General features: G+C 37.5%; 1 protein-coding gene across 9 annotated transcripts in view; it reads left to right on the top strand.

The window, feature by feature from the left end:
• Positions 1–18,403, top strand: part of LOC140790286 (uncharacterized) — a 50,856-nt gene that overhangs the window by 24,037 nt on the left and 8,416 nt on the right. For 6 of the 9 annotated variants that reach the window (XR_012109361.1, XM_073140288.1, XM_073140292.1 and 3 more), the window contains 4 exons: positions 5,140–5,309; positions 5,424–5,502; positions 9,085–9,340; positions 10,154–10,199. Coding sequence is in view for 7 of the 9 variants with exons in the window: in XM_073140288.1 (XP_072996389.1) it covers positions 5,140–5,309; positions 5,424–5,502; positions 9,085–9,340; positions 10,154–10,199 (551 nt within the window). In the remaining 2 variants the exon portion in view is untranslated. The remainder of the gene's footprint in view (positions 1–5,139; positions 5,310–5,423; positions 5,503–9,084; positions 9,341–10,153; positions 10,200–18,403) is intronic. The other 3 variants (XR_012109362.1, XM_073140294.1, XM_073140293.1) reach the window with 1 other exon arrangement.

Here is an 18,403-nt window from a genome sequence, read left to right as displayed (position 1 = left end):
ACTGATGATAATAATTAGCATATAATTTTTGTGATAGCTCCAAACAATAAATACTCAATGCACCATAATCATAAGAAGCAACATTTTCATGACGACGTCGTTGATATGTATATGCATTTTCAGTTCTCTATTTTCAATCCTTATGCTTCTTTTGACTTTCCTCGGCAAATATATATAGGACGTTCTCATTACTAGGTGTATCATCAGGATTATGATTGGTACTTGTATGTATACTATCTTTTGCTGCTGAATGATTTGTACCAACCTTTGCTCTTATTATGGTCTCCCCTAATATCTCATCTAATTATCGATTATCTTTGTCATTTAATAACTTATCATTTATTTCTCTGATCCATAGAGTTAAGGGGTCTTCTTCATCAAAAACCTAATTTAAATCAGTCAGTTATTTATTTTCTATCTTTCTTCTTAAATTTTTCTCCTTCAATTTTATATTATAATGAAAAAAAACTAACTTCTATAATCTTTCTATTGTTAATCAGTTACGTTTTTTGTTTAGATTAAGGAGAAATTAGTTCAATTTCTTTCACACTGTGATGAAGATAGTTTGACTTAAAATCTTCTTTACTATTGATAGTAAATTTAATGCCTCCTCCCATCCGTAGATAGACTACCATTCAACTAGAGTATTATAAGATATAGTTGCAACAATTTAGCAATATTGAATTGCTTGGCTCTAAATCTATATCTTTCCATCTAAAATCAAAAATATATTGTTGCATGCTAATTATATTGAAAGTTAAAACTTAAAAATATAATAATAAAATTATTTAATTGAATCATAACACACTAATTAGTTGCAAATGATTTGTTTGTGAATATCGGGCTCAAGCCTATTGATTACCTTCCTAACTCCAACAAGACTTTATAATCATTGTTGACATTTATAGAGAATTGACATCTTGGATTAAAAAATATCCTATAGAAATTTAAAACTTGTAAGCATTCAAAAATTTAAATATTCATAAAAAAATAATTAATAAATTAAAACTTAAAAATATGCCTACTAGCAGCGTGTATATCTCTATGTAGTTGTCTGTTCTATCTAGAATCAATTATCTTCTACCACTTTCTATAACTTTAGCCCATATTTTTTTTTCATTGATTTTTTTGCAATACTCATTGCCTCATATAAGAAATTCATCTTAGATTTGTCATCACTATCTACAAGTTGTAATATTTTGACAAGAAGCTCAAATACCGCGGTGGTAATTTTAACATTATCCAAAAATGCATTTTTAAGAGTCATGTTCTTTAAAGTTTCACCTAAACTTTTATTTTTAGGTTTTTATATTCTTAATTTTTATAAACCACTTCTGTGATGTAAACATCCACATAATATCATCTTTATAGCACATGATGCTCTCCAAGACTAAAAATGAGTGACAAATCTAGTTGTTGGTATTATTCAAATGGGTCAATGCACATCTGACTATTCCTATATAAAGGTCCTCGTAAGCACCATTTTTGCCACTATTATCCATGTCATCATAGTCAAGTTCGTAGACTTGCTCGTCAATGTTGCCCTCCTCAATCGTGTTCTTCTATTCCCCAAGGTGTAAAGGGCCTTGGTAGGATAGCATAATATCATTTAGCTCATTTGTAACATTGGCGGGAATTGTTGGATAGCATAATATCATTTAGCGGACCTTTGCCTTTATCTTGATTGGTGGGCAATGTATTTTTATTTTATTTGTTAAGTATCAATGTAGTTTGAGGTCTAGCTTTAGGTGAAGCAAATGAAAGGAGTTTGACCTGCAGGTTGTCTATTCAGTTGTTGTTTTATGACCAACTCATAATTCAGTGTAAAGTGTAGATCTGATCTGATGAAGTTATCTCGTGGCACACTAATCCTTGCCTAATATCATCATTAAGTCTAAAATGATTTAAAATCATTATCTTGTCTTTAATGATATTGTACCTCATTATGTATTCCTCAATTTGGGCGACGTAATAACTGGCAAACTTAACTCTTTGTCTAAAGTTATTCCATTGACCCAATAGGTCACTATGATAGGACCGAGGAAGACATTTTATCTGTATGTTTACCCAATCATTTGTTGGAGGCTGATTCTTACTGCACAAAATTTGTTCAATGCTTTGCCAAAAGAGTTTGGCGCGACCGACTAGTTTTATCTAGGCAAACCTAATTTTCTAATAGTTAGATAAATTGTAGCACAGAAAAACATGATCCATTTCACGAATCCAGTCGGTGAATGTCATCGGATCCGACGACCCAATGAAAGTGGGAGCATCCACCTTAACATTTTTCATCATTTGATCTTCAGGGTTTATAAATTCTCTATATGCAGCGTTGTTTCTAAACCTTTTATTCATATCGATAATTATTATTTTAGTGGAACATTTCTAGAATTCTCTCTTGGTGGTGGTTATTAGGTTGTTGTCGAGAAGCGAGCACTGAAACCATCCAATTTGGTGGCATACTTATCAAAAACTCTTGACTGAATTTTTTACATGTTATCCATAGCATTAGGTTCCATAACAGACAAGGATTGAGAGTTGGATTTTACCATTGTGTAGGATCATACAAAAGAAATTCCACTAATAATAATGTAGTGGAAAATGCAACAACTAATGTGGGCGATGTAATGATGTGACGAGATATAACAACGAATCTCAACTAGTAATCAACTAAATAACCTAAGTCCGATATCAAAGAATTTCTAGCTGGAGAAAGGTCTCAATATTCAGCAGACAAATTGCAATCCAGTAGTACATGCCCTCGTGAGTGATAAAAAAGGTGATTCAGATGTTAAGATTTTCCCTTTAATATAGCTAATTATAGTGCTAATATTGAGTTTACAGTTTAGCAAGAATATAAAGCAGAGTAGTTAGGTTTGGCAATAATAGTGTTCAAGGTTCTAGCTAGTTAGGTTCAAAGTAAAAAACAAAAAATAAAGACAAAACTATTAAATATAATTAGGTAATACCATAATACTAATTAAGAAAAATGTTACTCGTTCTGGCAAATCCTCTAGAGAGCATGTTATGGCATAGGTAAAAGACGGTGGCATGTGAAGCAGTAGGATAGCCGCGAATCCGACGTTGGGCAATAGTAGAGGCAAGTGGAATAGCAGTAGTAATAGCGGCAACAAAGAGGAAATAATCGGAGTCCTCCTGGAAGGCGGTGATGGCAATGATGAGGTGATGGTGAGTCTTTGGTGCAAGTGGGGACTGTCATGGAGGTAACCAATGATAAATGGTTGGAGGAGCAATGGTCGACTGAGTTGTGATTGGTGAGGCGGTGGGGCTATCCATTGCAGGGGAGGAAGACGATGCAAAATGAGCAGTAGTGGAGGAGGATGATAGTGGTGATGGCAGTGGAAGGCAAAGGTAGTTCGGGGACAGCGGCATAGAAGCGGAAGTCGTTTATGGTGGTTGAGGAGGGTCACGAAACTCGTGACCATTACTCCGGTGAAGATAGATTGTAGCTAAGGTTTAGAGATAGGTCAATCAAGAAGAAGAGGAGATCGAGGCTTGCCACGTGAGGGTGAGGATAAAGTAATGGATTAATGAGTCGGGTTGGGTGTTATTGGATATGGTTGAGTTGGCTTGGGTTTGTGTTTGCACTAACTGGCTCGCTTGATCCAATTTGTTGAGCTAGGTCACGTGGAAAGGAAATGGGATAGGTAAAGGGATTTTGGTGGTTCTCGGTTAATGAGAGGATTAAGGAAAGGAATAGAGGAAAAAGATAGGATATTAGAATTTAAGATAGACGAAAAAGATAAGACGTTAGAATTTCAAACTTTCAATTTTTTTTTTAGAAAACAGACATTCTGTATTCTTTTCTTTTCTTTTCTTTTTCTTTTACTTACCTGGTGGAGAAAACAGTGAAGGGCATGGTAGCGGTGACAATGGTAGAACTAGAGAAGATAGCCGTCAAATCTCGCTTTGTGGTTCAGGGGTGATGATGAGGTCTTAGTGTTCGACAATGACGATCTCTTTGTGCAGCTCGACGATTGCAATGATCAAAAGAGTAGTAGGATTTTTGGCTCTGATACCAAAATTGTTGCAGGATAATAAATAAAAAGAACAAACCCGCGGAATCTATCTACATTTCTGGAAGTCTTCATTGGGGTATTGAAATCTACCTATGAAAAACAAAGTAGAGCTCAAAATATCAAAAGTATTCATTAACCGCAAATAAAAAGATAACAAGTTTTTATATAGGCAAAAAAACCTAAAAGAGAAAAAAAAAAGACTAAGATACCCTACCATAGAAAGGCTAAACTGCCCATGTCTGATAACTGAATTGGGACCAGTGTCTGCACCAAACAGAATATATGCTAGACCTTTATAAACTTTTATTGTACTGCAATTATGTATTCTTAGGCAAAAATGTTTGTGCCAGAGGTACGTACAGTGCTGAAATCCTGTCGGCATGCTGTACGTGCTAGTGGCATGTCTTTGGTATGCCTCTAGTATATTTTTTAGGTTCTTTATACATACTTTTGATTAGAATATATTTTAAAGCCTACATTAGAGTTTTTTATTCTTAGATAATGTTGTAAATGGCTTATTTTGTTAAAGATATAGCAATAGTCTTTAGAAACATGATTCGAAATATAATATGATTGAATACATTAATTAATTGACAATAACTCAATAATTAAAACTAAAACCTAATTGAACGTAGTAAATTTAATATGTTTCAATATCAATTTTAACCCAATTTGAATGAATTTGACATATTAAATTTGGATTTTCGTAAATTGGAAAAGATATTAGGGGAAATCTAATTTTTTTGAATGCCGATAATTTATTAGCACGGTAAGCGCCCACCAACACTACTGTCCTTGTTCTTAGGTTTCTGTGGTTACTTGCCCAAGTAATGAATAGAAGCTAGGAAATAGGAAATCTCTTATCACCTAGAACTGCCTGTTACCTAGGATGCACTAGTAATGTTCTTATTTATATCCTATTTTAATTATGTCAAGGACATTTTGTGTTTGCAATACTATGAAGCCCATAAAATATGGCTTTAGTTATTAGGTTATGTGAAGACCTTGCTTCTTACAGCCACCCCTCTAATTATTTTATGGTTTTCTTTTGTCTGCCTGCAAAAATATAGATAATTTTCTCTTTGTTCTTGTAATGCAGCTGTCGAGTTGTGGGGTACTTACAATACCTAAGGATGTAAGGAGTTCAGAGGAGCTGATAAAATCCTCTGTCATTGATATTTGGAATGAATTGAAAATAAAGCTGCAATCTGAAACGTTATGTGTGAAACCAGCTCGTGATGGATGCTCAACAGGAGTTGCTAGGTTATGGTATGTAAATATCCTGAAAATTGTGTCATTTTTAGGTGCTTTACTGAGTGGGATGACTACCGCATTTCTGGATCTATATTTCTTTCTTGATTCTGTAACTACACTGTTTTGCAGCTGTCCAAAAGATCTAGAAGTCTATGTAGATGCATTGCTGAATTTTCTCCCAAGGCTTCCCGCTAATTGTTTGTCAAGGGTATGAGAACCTAACTTTTGCAAAATAATTATGTCTGAAATTTGTCAACAAGAATAGCATTGTGGACATTTCCTATCTATTTCTAAGTATGCTTGTCCATCATATATGGAAGATAAATTTTCAGTTGACGACCTGCTCTTTTTTCATTTATTTTGGTTTGAAATCTGCATTTTCACTATTTTGAAATTGTCAAGGGAATAAAAACAGGCTAATGAGGCTTTGAACATATGACATCTAGAAAAACTCTCTAGTGCCACATTCTAATCAGTTGACCCAAAAGTTTATACCGTAAGGTAATGGACCAACAATGTATATCATACCTCTACTTTGGGTTTAACTTTAAAGCCAACAGTAACCATTAAAAAGGTTTAATGTGAAACTTTCTGGCCATTTTAAATTTAAATGATTAAATTCTGCACCTGTTCCTTCTCTTCATTGATAATTTTAGACACTCCTCTCTATTTAATCCTGAGACAAGACTTATTAGCCTTCACAACCGTGTGGCTGCTGCCAGTGTCACGACCCAAAATAGGAATCATGACCGGCCATGCATCTCAATATGCTTGAGATGCACGAAGCCTTACCAATACTCTCTATGTATAGATGACAAGATAAATAAATAAAATAAGAATGTGCTTTATTAAAATTTTATTACTAAATGCAATTAAAATAAAAACAATGTTAATGTTTTTGAGTCTCTAAAATAAAATAAAGTAAAATAAAATATTCTAATCTAAAGCACAAAATCTAAAAGAGCGGAAGGGTGAATAGGTGAATCCTAAGTGGAGGTGGAATCCAGGTACATCACGCTCAGTCGCCCCGCTGTCTATTACCTGAAATAAATAAACAAATACAAAAAAAACAATAGAACTCGTGAGCCAACAACTATAGCTCAGTGAGTGGAATCCACTCAAACCAAATAAATTTTAAAACATATTAATGCTGAATAAATTAAACTAAAAGCAACAATATCCATCATAATATGCAATAGGCATGCTCTCTACATAGTAATAATGATAACAATAGAGAAATGTCACAACTTGTAACCTTGCACGTTTTCAACATATTAACATCTTTTTGATATTTATACTGTCATATGTCTCAATGGGTCTAAACCCTGTGGATCCACATCAACTAGAAGTCACCTCGAGATGACGCTCGGGACTTTTCTTCATAGCTGATCCGGTTAGGGTCATCAGAGGGTATCACCCTGTGATCAACACACTCTGTCTTTTCCTCTAACCATTGAGAGAAGTTAGAGTCACCTAGGAAATTTTCTCATACTTCCTAGGACTGTTCCCTAACCCCGCCAGAGTCACCTAAGAAAGTCACCGCAGTGATCTAATTTAGGACTTTCCCCTGGACTTCCAGATAGACTTGAGTCACTACGGAAAAATCGCAAACGATTTATACCGGGACTGTTCTCTAAGTCGTATCAATACTAGTCTTATTTTTCTTTTCACAATTTTTCAATATTTGCACGAAGTATGGTGATGCACTGAATATAATAATTAAATGCACACAGAAAATAAAATAATTAAATTTTCGCACGTACAGATGAAATAAATAAATTTGCACACAGAAATTGTAACAATTTAATTTTTACATATAAGGGTGAAATAAATAATTTGCACACAGAAAATTTACATGGTCCAACAAAAATACGAAATACAATAAAATAAATATGTGAATGAACCCACTCACCTGAGTCTAGGCAAGACAACCAAAATCTCAAATCTCTAGTCCACGAACTAAAAATCACCACCTTAAATAATAAACAACAATAACATTTTTAATTAAAATAATTATTAAAAATGTTTATACAATTTAACCTAAGAATAATTAAATTGGGCTAAAATGAGCCCAAAACAATTGGGCTGGGCTGCAGCAGCCCACCCAAAAAAATTCTTAAATGGATTGGGCCAAGGCCCAATCCAAATAGATAATGGAACCGGGTCGGGTTCCTTGGATTCAGATCCAACCCGACTCGAATCCAACACTAAAAGGGAGAAGATCAGACTCGGGCAACGAGTCTGTCTTCCCCAAACTGAAGAGAGAGAGAAAAAGAGAGGAAGAGAGAGAGAAGGAAGAAGAGAAGGAGGAAGGCGCCGGCGACTGCCACGGCGAAGGTTCGCCGGCCGCACCCCCGGCGTCTCAACACCCATACGGTGCCGCCGTCCTCGCGAGGTGGAGAACTCGCGAACGGCGGTCGATCCCATGACCGACGGCGACCGGAGCCACGAGGGCTCCAACGGTGACTGCCCACGGCACGAGGCCAACGGCAAGGCGCTTCCAGAGGTAGCGGCTGCGACTCGAAGCCGCCGGCCGGCCAGATTTGCCGACGAGGCCGAAAACCCCCCCCAAATTAGGTATTTCGGATTTACTTATTTAATTTTAAATTAAACTAGAGGGATGAGAGAGGGCTCACCGGGGAGGAGTGTGGTGGGTCCAATTTCCTCCGGCGACGCTCCGGCTGGCCGATTCCACGGCGACGACTCCGACGGTGAGGAAGAAGCGACAGAAGGGAGGAAGGAGAGAGAGAAGAGGGTTGGGGGGTTATCAGTATTAAGCAGAGAGAGAGAAAAAGAGATTAGGGTTTAATTTATAGTTTAGATGAGGATCAAATCTAATCCGATCCGGATTAGATGAAATCCCTTCTTTCCCGCTGCGCACCGGAGAGGGAGAGGGGAGGGGCTGCACGTGCAGAGTACGTGCACCCTCCTCTCTCAACCCAATTTTTTTTTTTTTTTTCTGGTCCTAACAGCCAGCCTAAACATCTGGCGTCCCATCATCTTCAGTCCTAGACATCGATAGCTACTAGGCATCACCAATGGCAACACGGGCCACTGTTTCCATCTTCGAGGGGCAACCAATGCCAGCCACTAGGCCGCCACCAGCCCAACACATGCAACTCTGACAGCCCCAAATACCATTAAGATGAACAATTGGCATCATCATGGTCATAACTTTTATTGCCTCTTGACTTTAGGTCATTGTGGTGACTTTACATGTATATAGGTTAACCAGGACCTAGCTTACAAACTGTTTATGGGGTTTTGTTTGAAATATTAGGGTTGATCTCAAAATAGTGATTCAGAAAAATGGTAGGATCCAAAACAGAATAACTGGAAAGGCAAGGTCTGAAAAGGAACTTTTATTGTTTATTGTCTACATAATTCTAGTGTGAATGATGCTGCAGACCCCTTATTACAACTCCCACCATTAAAGGGGAAGAAAAGGTGATTTGGTTAGGATGGGAAGATCCCACCATGTCGATCTTCAATCACTTAGGGTGAAGGCTCCTGCCTGACCCTCTTATTAGCAGCCCTCAATACAATTCTATGATTTAAAGTTCAAAGAATAAAGCTGGTCACTTGCAAGTCTTGACACATCAAAGTTTTTAGCTGAATCATGGTACTCTCAAACTCTTGATATACAATACATGTGTTGCCCAATATTGCGACCTCCTATTAGGTTGCCCCTCCTATTCAGTGGCTTAGGTACCCACATCAGGATTTTACGTAAAGCATCTTTCCAGCTCTTCACAATTTCTGTACACTGACATTCAACTTCATCTGTTAGGCACATGGGATGATTGAGATGCCTATCCCTCCTCCGCAGTCACTAATCTTCGAGCCCTTTATTGAGACCGATGAAATTATTTTTTCACCTAGATCAGGGAACAACAGTGCTCACCATCTTATATGGGAGGGGCAGAGTGAATGGGTTGAAGTCACTGTTGGTGTTGTGGGTAAACGAGGAGATATGCATTGCTTGAGTCCAAGTGTCACCGTGAAAGAAAGTGGTGATATTTTATCCCTTGAAGAGAAATTCCAAGGTAAGTTTGTATATGTAGCTTATATGGATTTGTCTTCTGTTTTTTCATTTGCTGGCGAGTGTTAATGACGGAAGAACTTATCAGATGCAAATTTTAGCCTTATATATACTGAATGCTTATTGATTTCTTTGCTTGAAAGCAAGTAGAAACATGACATATGACATCTATTTGTCTGGCATTATATGAATGTTTGACATATAGATTGAATTTGTGATGTCAAGATAATAAAGAAAAAATACCTGTTTCAATCAAGTTTGTCATTTCTTTCATGTAATGCACTGAAAAATCATTAAGTATATGTTAGAGTGCTGTAGCTCGAGATGGTGATTATCATACTTCTTAATGCTTGGAAAGAAGGTTCGTTTTTAGTTGTTTTTTCTTTTTTACTCCTCCCAATAAGTTGGTGAAAACAATTCCTATCTCGTTAAACGTGTTCTTCCATGAAGTAAAACTTTGAAGATGGTCATCTTTTCCCAAACCAGTCTAATTCCTTAAGTAGTCTACATACAGAGGACACGCATTTGAGTCACACATTTCCTTGTAATATACATCTCTCATTAGGCCTTAGATCCCTGCAAAGTAGCCTAACATGGTTCATGCCTTGTACTTGGCATCTTGATGTACGCCACCTGTATTGCCACATTTCTTTCCTAATGTTTTTTGAATTAGTATTTGGGGTCCTCTTCCAGGTAATATGGAAACATTTCAATATAACTTATTACATGGCTATCTAGGCTGTGTCAAGCAGTTTGTCTGTAAAATCAACAAAATAATGTTATTTATAATTGCTACAAGTTAATCTTTTGTTTTCAGGTGGTACTGGCATCAACTTGACACCGCCTCCAACAACAATCATCAGGTTTTCTTTCAACACATATATTTTGCTAATTTTGAACTGCTTCTCACTTCTGCTATAAAATAATTACTATATAATCCTTAGGCTGCTTAATATTTACTGAGACTAATTGCAACTCTGAAGGGATCTTGTTCTCTTCAACTGATGACTTGGTATATAGGATAATGGGAACAACATTTGCGTGTGCCCTGTGCCGATAGGGTCTCAGAACACTTGGCACGGGGTATGTCAATTGCACAGTCCTATGCTGGTCGACACGCACATTGTGTCAAGCCGTGTCGACCGGCAAAGGTGTGTGCTAAGCCGACAAGACAAGTGCGCATGATCGAACACAGATCAAGTGATGCTTTGGAGCCTCCAATAAGCCAATAACTCATTAAGGGTTAGTAGTGATGCTCCAAAGCCTCTAAGCTAATAAATCAATAACACGTAAAGAGTTAGTTTTTCGTCTCATTCTTTGTCAAATGGCAGTCCACTTTACAAAATTTGGGATGAAAATGATAAAAGGTGAGAGAAATCGAAAGAGAGGAGAAAGAAGAAAGATGAAATTTAAGGAAGAAGTTAAGATATTTTCTTCAAATCCCATCAAAAGGTGATTTTTTAATCATTCTCTCAAGTTTTTCCTTACACTTTAAAAACTATTTTGGGCTAGATAAATACTAGATCTAGCTCTATTTTACTAGATCTATCATTTGTAAGAGCGTTTCTATATTAATGCTAGATCTATGATAAATACTCTATAAAATATATGAAATCAAAGGAGTAATTAGATTTTCCCCAAATTTTAAAGTCAAGCTCATCAAAACCAGACGCAGAGTAAGATCTCTAGAGGTCTAGCTAGTGGTGGTATTGGGTATTGGATGGGGTCGACGAGCTACTAGTCGAATTGGATTATCTTCACGACCGTTTAATAGTCGAGTTGGATCATTTTCACAACTAGTTATTAGATGAATTGGATCAACTTTGCAACTAGTTGATCCCTTAGAAAGCTTAGATATATTTGATGATGATGAGATTAGAAATATAATAGCGATAGACAGTGGTGGTGGTGGTGGTGATAGGGATGACATATGCCTCTGCGTTAGTTTTCTCAGAGAGGCATTGGTTTTACAAAGGAAAAGTTTACATATGCCACCCAAGATCTAAGACTACGAGGCAAAATGTAAAAAGAGAAATAAATCATTTTAGGCTCAACGTGATTACAATCAATTAAAGGAAGGACTTGAGTGTATAGGTAGCAGGAGTGCAGATCATTAGGGAATGTCCTGCTATGTATAAATACGAGGTATAATTTATCAAAGACAGAGAAATAAAAGGAACTATCTCAGGTGTCAAATGAGGGAATGACTTAACTCTAGGTAGTAGGATATTAGATAGCATGTGCTCTTAAGATGATATGAGTTTATTATCATCATTTCATCATATCAGTCACTTATTAGAGCTAGAAAACCCTTATTATATTTCATATTAATAACTTGCATGTGTTTATGGTGTACATTTGCCAGTGTCTATTGTTTCTGTGCATATTCAATATGCATATCAAGTAATACCATAATTATACAATTCATATTTGTATGAAGATTATATGAGACGTTATAATGGGCTACTATTTATAAATGACTTTTGAAGATTTTGTTTGGTGCTACATCAATGAAGTGCGGACACGGACACGAGACACAGGACATGGGACATGATGCGATACGAACACGGCAATATGACAAATCTTGAAAAACAAGATATGGACACGACTAGGATAAGACAATAAATAAATTAATAAATTAAAAATATATATACACATGTAAAATTATAGATTATCGATCTATAATTAAAAATACATAAAAATGCATACTTTATTCATGCAACAAACAATAAGTGCACAAAACAACAAAAATATCATAACATCACAAAATATATAAGAGTTTATAACAACTAACAAATAAGTTAGTGAGAACATATTCAAGTTTCATATTTCCATCACAAAATACAATACAGAGTTTCATAGTTCATCTTTCATTTTTTTGGTCGATGTCTCCTCGTTCTCATTCCCTTCATTTGTAAATATTACAGCCTCCAAATCTAGCTCATTAAGAGAGAGATTGACAACTTCTAATATTTCTATACTATCAAAATTATCAAAACCCTCTCCCCCTATGTTCCACATTTTTGTGTTGTGAAAAGAATTGGAGCACATATTATTCATTCATTCAATAAAAAGAAACAAGATAACTCCACAACAAGCGCTATGATAAACTTTGAAGGATAAATAAACTGGCGCCATGATTAACCCGTTACATCTTTCGATCAAAAGAATTACTTTCTTTAATAGAATCAACAAATTCTTCAGCACATATAGAGAAATTAGTATAGGCCGCATATAGAATTTTTTTCTCCTCTGCATTAGTAAACAATCTTCTCAAGCATTTGTTCCTCAATGTGGAAAATTTTTAAGTCCATATGCAGTGCTACACGATTTGAATTCTCTCCATTGTGAGTTATAATACCTATCAAGATAATTGATGAAACATGATTGTCAATTTAGTAAAAAAATAGAAAGTCATATGAAAAAAAGATGATCAGACATTAAAAAAAGATGATAATCACCGTGGATTTAAAGAATGTGCTAAACAGTTGAGTGGTGTATTATTTTTGCCCCACCTATCAACTAGAATCTTATATGACATCGAATAAAAGGGGGACTCCTCGCTTTCCATCTTCTATTCATGCCTATAAATGATCGTGTTAACCTATTATATCATTATATCCCGCATCTTATATATCAGATGCAAACGTGTGTCGGTATCTGCAAATCTCAACATATTATAAATAAACTCTGTGAAAGTAAGTATATAGTCAATTTTATTCTACCAAAGGTAATTAATAACTTTTTCTTTAACAAATTATGCGTTGCCTAAATCATCATCTCTATAAGAACTCTATCACTGATCACCGTTGATTGAATGCTTTGTTTGATTGTCCTGAATCTCCTCAACATTATAATTATTGAGACAAAGCAAGTATCTGCACTAAGAAGCATCTTCAAAGTTTATAAATTCATTAAAAATGGTCAACCTCATTGAATGTTGCATTATAAAATTCTTAATACACATTACATCTCCTGCCACTACTGAAATCCAGCTACATATCAAAACAATTTCATTCGTCTTAGTATTTTTTGTTGCACATATTTTTCAAAGCAAAGTTAAGAATATGAACTACACAGAGTTCAAAAAATATTTGAAAATTGACTCTCAAATATCATCCTTGCTGCCTTACAAACAAGAGTAGTTATCACTTGAATTACATTTTGAGGTCCCACTTCTTTAATGACTTTACTAATTAAAATAGAAATGAAAATTTTGTCCTTGTACTTTTTCATAATTAAGAGCGTTTAAGAACACGGGACCACTCTCAGTTATAGTCAAAAATTTTATGAGAGGCTTTTTCTGTGCATCACTCCATCCATCACATACAATACTGAGCCCTTTTACTCCCCCATGTGCTCTTGATAGATTATAACAATTACGGAATATTTGATATTTCTTGTTGAAGGAGAGTAGTTTTTGACATATTGTATCCATGAGGCAAATAGCCTGAAAGTGAATTGTTTGCTACAAATTGAAATACTCTAACATAGTAAGCGTTCCTTGCTAAATGAAAAAGCAACTTTGCTGAGTAGATCATCCTTGCAATCTCAGTGCAATATTTTATAAGCATTGGAGTTAAATGTCTTTTCAATAGCTGTCATTGCTCTTCTTTTCTTTAGCTGTCCCTTTCTTGATGTTCCTGCCATATCAAATTCTGGATATGCAAAGAAACTACTAGATGGTGAAGTTTGGACATCTTTTGGCAAAGGAACTTGCTTAGGCATTGCATTTTTTATTTTCAACTCAGCCTTTTCCACAATTCTTTTCATTTCCATCATGTGTTGATCATTCACTTTCATGCAAGTCCTAATTCCATGTCCAGTTGGTCTCATCAAATGTGCTTATATTTGTAGTATGATCCCTTCTAAATTTGCTGACAAGAATTGCCTTGAAAATTTAAATTACTTTTGCCTTCTCTCAATTTTTGTAACTTAGTTACATACTACCACAATAGAGCACTATCATCCACATTATTGGAACTTCCATTAGCTTCCTAGTGTCTAAACTTTGATTGTTTTTTTCTTGTCATTGCAATTACTATAATATTAAAAATAAAATAATTAACAAAATAAGTGTAATTTATTTTTGATAAAGTGTCATTCACTAACTGCATTTACTGTGTAAATAAAAATAAAATAAAATTAATGTCACCCACTGGATCATGGCAATACTATTTAAATAAATAATATTGGACAATTTAAATAACTAAATTGCACTAGATCATGCCAATTACCAACTCAAAGTGTTTAAATAACTAAATTATATTATTTATAATTTAAATTTTACTCACTGTTGTGCTATATAAGAAAAAAAATCGCACCCACCCACTAATCAAAATAAAAACCCATCTAATCCCACCTACCCACTCTATTGACCCACTTAACTCGGCCAGAGAGAAAGAGACTGAGAGAGAGAGAGATACCTCAGCGAGAGTGTGAAGTGTCAATGTTGGTAGAGGAGCTTGTCGTCGAGAGAGGGAGAGCTTGTCGGGAGCGTCATTGAGGGAGTCGTCGAGCGAGGAGATTTGAGGTAGGTTGTGATTTGTGTTTTTTTGGTTTGTAGGATTTGAGTTCTTAGGGTTTTAGTTTTGTAGGTTTAGTTTAATAGGTTATTGGGTTTGGGGAAGGAAACAAATTGTAAACCCAAACCAGTTAACCCGCGATGTGTCTGTCGGCGTTTTTTTTTTTTTTTCTTTTTAATTATTGGATACTCGGTAGTGTATTCGATACATGTTGGTGGGGTGTCCGTGTCACCGGCATGTCGGATAGGCCACAACATCTATTTTGCCGTGTCCATGCTTTGGAGTGCAATATTCTCGTATTTTTCTTATATCGGCAAATGAAGTAATTTGATCCTCTCCATCACTCTATGTGCAACTAGGTATTGATTTTAATTATTGGATTATTATCAATTAATTAATTCAATCATATTATGTGTTAAATAAATATTTCTACTTGACTATTGCTATATTTTTAATAAAATGGGTCATTTACAATATCAAATTATAAGAGGCTTTAATGTAGGTTTTAATACATATATTCAAATAAAAGTATTTTTAAATACCTTAACAAATATGTTAGAGATATATTAAATGTATGGCAGTGGCACACATAGGTCTGTTGAGGCTTTGACACAACATTATTGAATAGGAATAGCAGATTGTGCTTATATACCAATTTAGATTAGTATAATTATGTTGTCTTTGATTTTTAGAATAAAATGTGGTTTAAGTTACACAAAACTAATTGGAAAAAGATGATAAGAATATGGTACTTCTTTTATTTATTTATTTTTGTCAATTTTGTTCTTGTTTTTGTTGTGGTCCATCTTGGTGGTCGGAAATGGTGAGGATCTTTCCTATGGAGCTCGATGGGTATGGGGCTGCAATTGCGGTGGTTTTGGCAAAAGCGATGGACCGGTAGAGGAAGGCGAAGTGGGTTTCAAGGGTGATGGTGGCGATGGAGGACGTAGCGATAACAAACAGAGAAGAGATGAGAAGGGAGGAGTGGCCGGGGTGCCGAGGTAGCGAGGTGTTTGGCACTCGAAGGGGAAAGAGGCCAGTGATATGAGGTAAGGACGGCTGCTGTGGCTACAGTGAAGGTGGGAGGTGTAGTATTGAGAGGGAGCTGAGGTGTGGAAAAAGAAAAAGCTAGATGAGTGACCATAGCTTATGGCCTCGATAAGAGCGTCATCGGCTGATGTGGGCTTTGGGGAATAAAGTGGGGCAGAGTAGAAAGAGAACTACGGAAAACTAGAATTAGGGCAAATTCTTCCCCCACTTCTTGGGTGCTCAGCACACCTGATATAGTCGCTACCCATGACTTAAGTGACTTGCCCTCTAAGTAAAATTGAAATAGATTAGACCCAACCCAACTAGCACCAAGTGGTGACATGCATGACTCGACCCAACCAAATACCTCATGACTCAACCTAGCCTAATGCAAAAAAATAACGAGGCAAGAAATAAAATAAAAGGACTCGATCTAATTAACTAAAACCCTTCAAGTTAGGTTATAACAGTCCATCACGTTTTCGCCGGCTTAGCTTCAAGGTGTACAATGAGATACGTGGTCTACGTGGTTGGACTCGGGTCCTTATCCCTTTTTATCAAGGGGTCTGCCGTGCCACTCTCCATGTCGCCGAGCTGGGATATGTTCGGGTGCACGAGTAGTTGTGGTTGCAGAGGACACGCCAACAGTGGAGGATGTAGCATTAGTGGTAGAGGAGGTAGCTCTAGCGGTAGCGATGAGGCAGCTGGTGGCGAAGGCGTCACTGGTGGCCAAGGGAGTAGCACTGGTGGCGATGGAGGCAGCTTTGGTGCCTATGACGGTAGGGCTAGCAACAGCGGTAGCTCGAGTGGCTGCTGCGGTAGCAATGGTGCTAGCAGCAAAGGCGACAATGCAAGCTCAGCTCGGGTTGGTCTGTGCTCTCCAAGCCCATGAAGCCCAAGCCGATGAGTGTGGGCCTCGGGCTCATGAAGCCCAAATGTGGATGGACCCCGTGGACGGAGCTGCTGCTTTTGTTGGGGCTTGGCCGTGGCTCTGCTGCTTGTGTGTGGTGACCGGCAATGTGGATAGAGGAGATAACATCGGTAGCAGAGGCGGCGCTGACGGTGGTGGAAGAAGTTGATTGACTACTAGTGAAGATGCTGATGGTGAAGGTGTGGGTGAGTTGAGGGTGGTGTTGTGAAGGGTGAAGATGGTGCTGAAGGGGGAGGCTGCATGACGAGTGGGTCGAGCCGGGTTTGGATTGAAGGCAGCTCGGTGACCGAAATCTCTTTCACGCCCATTCTCATAGCTGCTGCGGCTTTGGTTGCCTTCAGGGTGGTGAGGGGCTGCGGTAGCAGTGGTCACCATAGTCGACTGTTGTCTCTGCTGTTATCAGTTTCAACGAGAAGCCCTCCTGGCTGAGTGGCGGCAGCTGCAGGTTCGGCAGCCTGGCGGCTCCTCAGCTCGAGTCCCCATCCCCCTATGTTATTATCCAATCACGTCGGTTAGGTTAGTTGAGTCGGTTGAGTCGAGTTGAGTCAACTTGAGTGAGTTTGTTTTATCTTATTATTTTGAATTTCAAATAAATCAGATAATTTGTATGTAAATTTGATCCGCTAGAAATTTTTACTCCTATAAATAGGAATGGACATGTATTGATAATAATCATTGAATGAATTTAAGTTTAGCCACATTTTTTTCGTCTTTATCTTTTACCATAGTCATTAAATCATATTTATTTTTCTAGGAATAGATCATAGACGTAGATGCATTCCGATCTTTCAAACTTTAGCCATTTTCCTCCATCAGCAGCTACCCGCCTTATGGCCGTTAACCACCACCCTTCGACGACTGCCGCAATGTTGGTTATTTACCGTTTTGCCCTATTTGACTTTGTTTCACTATTTTATTAATATCTTTCAATCTAGACGACGGATTCTTGTGAAACCAGAATCAGTGGAACCCTAACTCACTACCATCACATAAAATATCACAATTTTCTTAAGTCTAGATCGGTCCAGATTTGGTGCATGACACCCTAGCCATGGGCAGCTAGACTGAATTGTTGTTAGCCCCTCGTGCTAGATGGATTAGGGAGAGGACTAGTGGGAGAGGCCATCTAGGCCATTGTCGGTGACAATGGTGGTTTCGGCAGCCAGGGTGGTTTCTACAGGTGGTCGCCAAGCACCTAGGACCTCAGATCCGCCCTTAACCCCTTCATCTCTTCTTGGGATCTTTCTTGTAGCTCGAGCAGCCCTTGGAGAAGAAGGGCACAAGAGATTCCGGTGGTAAAGCTCCTCTCACTGACGGTGTGCTCAACGTACTTGAGAAGGCCTCATCCTCTATTGGCACAGCCGTGATGGTGGTGGTCTGGGGCTCTTTCGCTAGTGTCTCAACAGTGGCCCGTTTACTCGCCGTCGCCCGCATGGTGTTCTATGGCCAAGAAGGGATTGGCTCTGATACCGCAATCGTGGTCTCTCTTGGTGGTTGAAAATCGTGAGGATCTTTCCTATGGAGCTCGGTGGGTAAAAGGTTGCAGCTGCGGTGGTTTCGGCGGAGGCGATGGACTCGTCGA

The sequence above is a fragment of the Typha latifolia genome, chromosome 6, assembly GCF_019914945.1.
Source record: "Typha latifolia isolate L0001 chromosome 6, TyphaL0001v2, whole genome shotgun sequence".
In the NCBI taxonomy this organism is placed as follows: domain Eukaryota; kingdom Viridiplantae; phylum Streptophyta; class Magnoliopsida; order Poales; family Typhaceae; genus Typha; species Typha latifolia.
The sequence above is the reverse complement of the archived record's forward strand: the minus strand, read 5'-3'. Positions and strand labels throughout refer to the sequence as shown.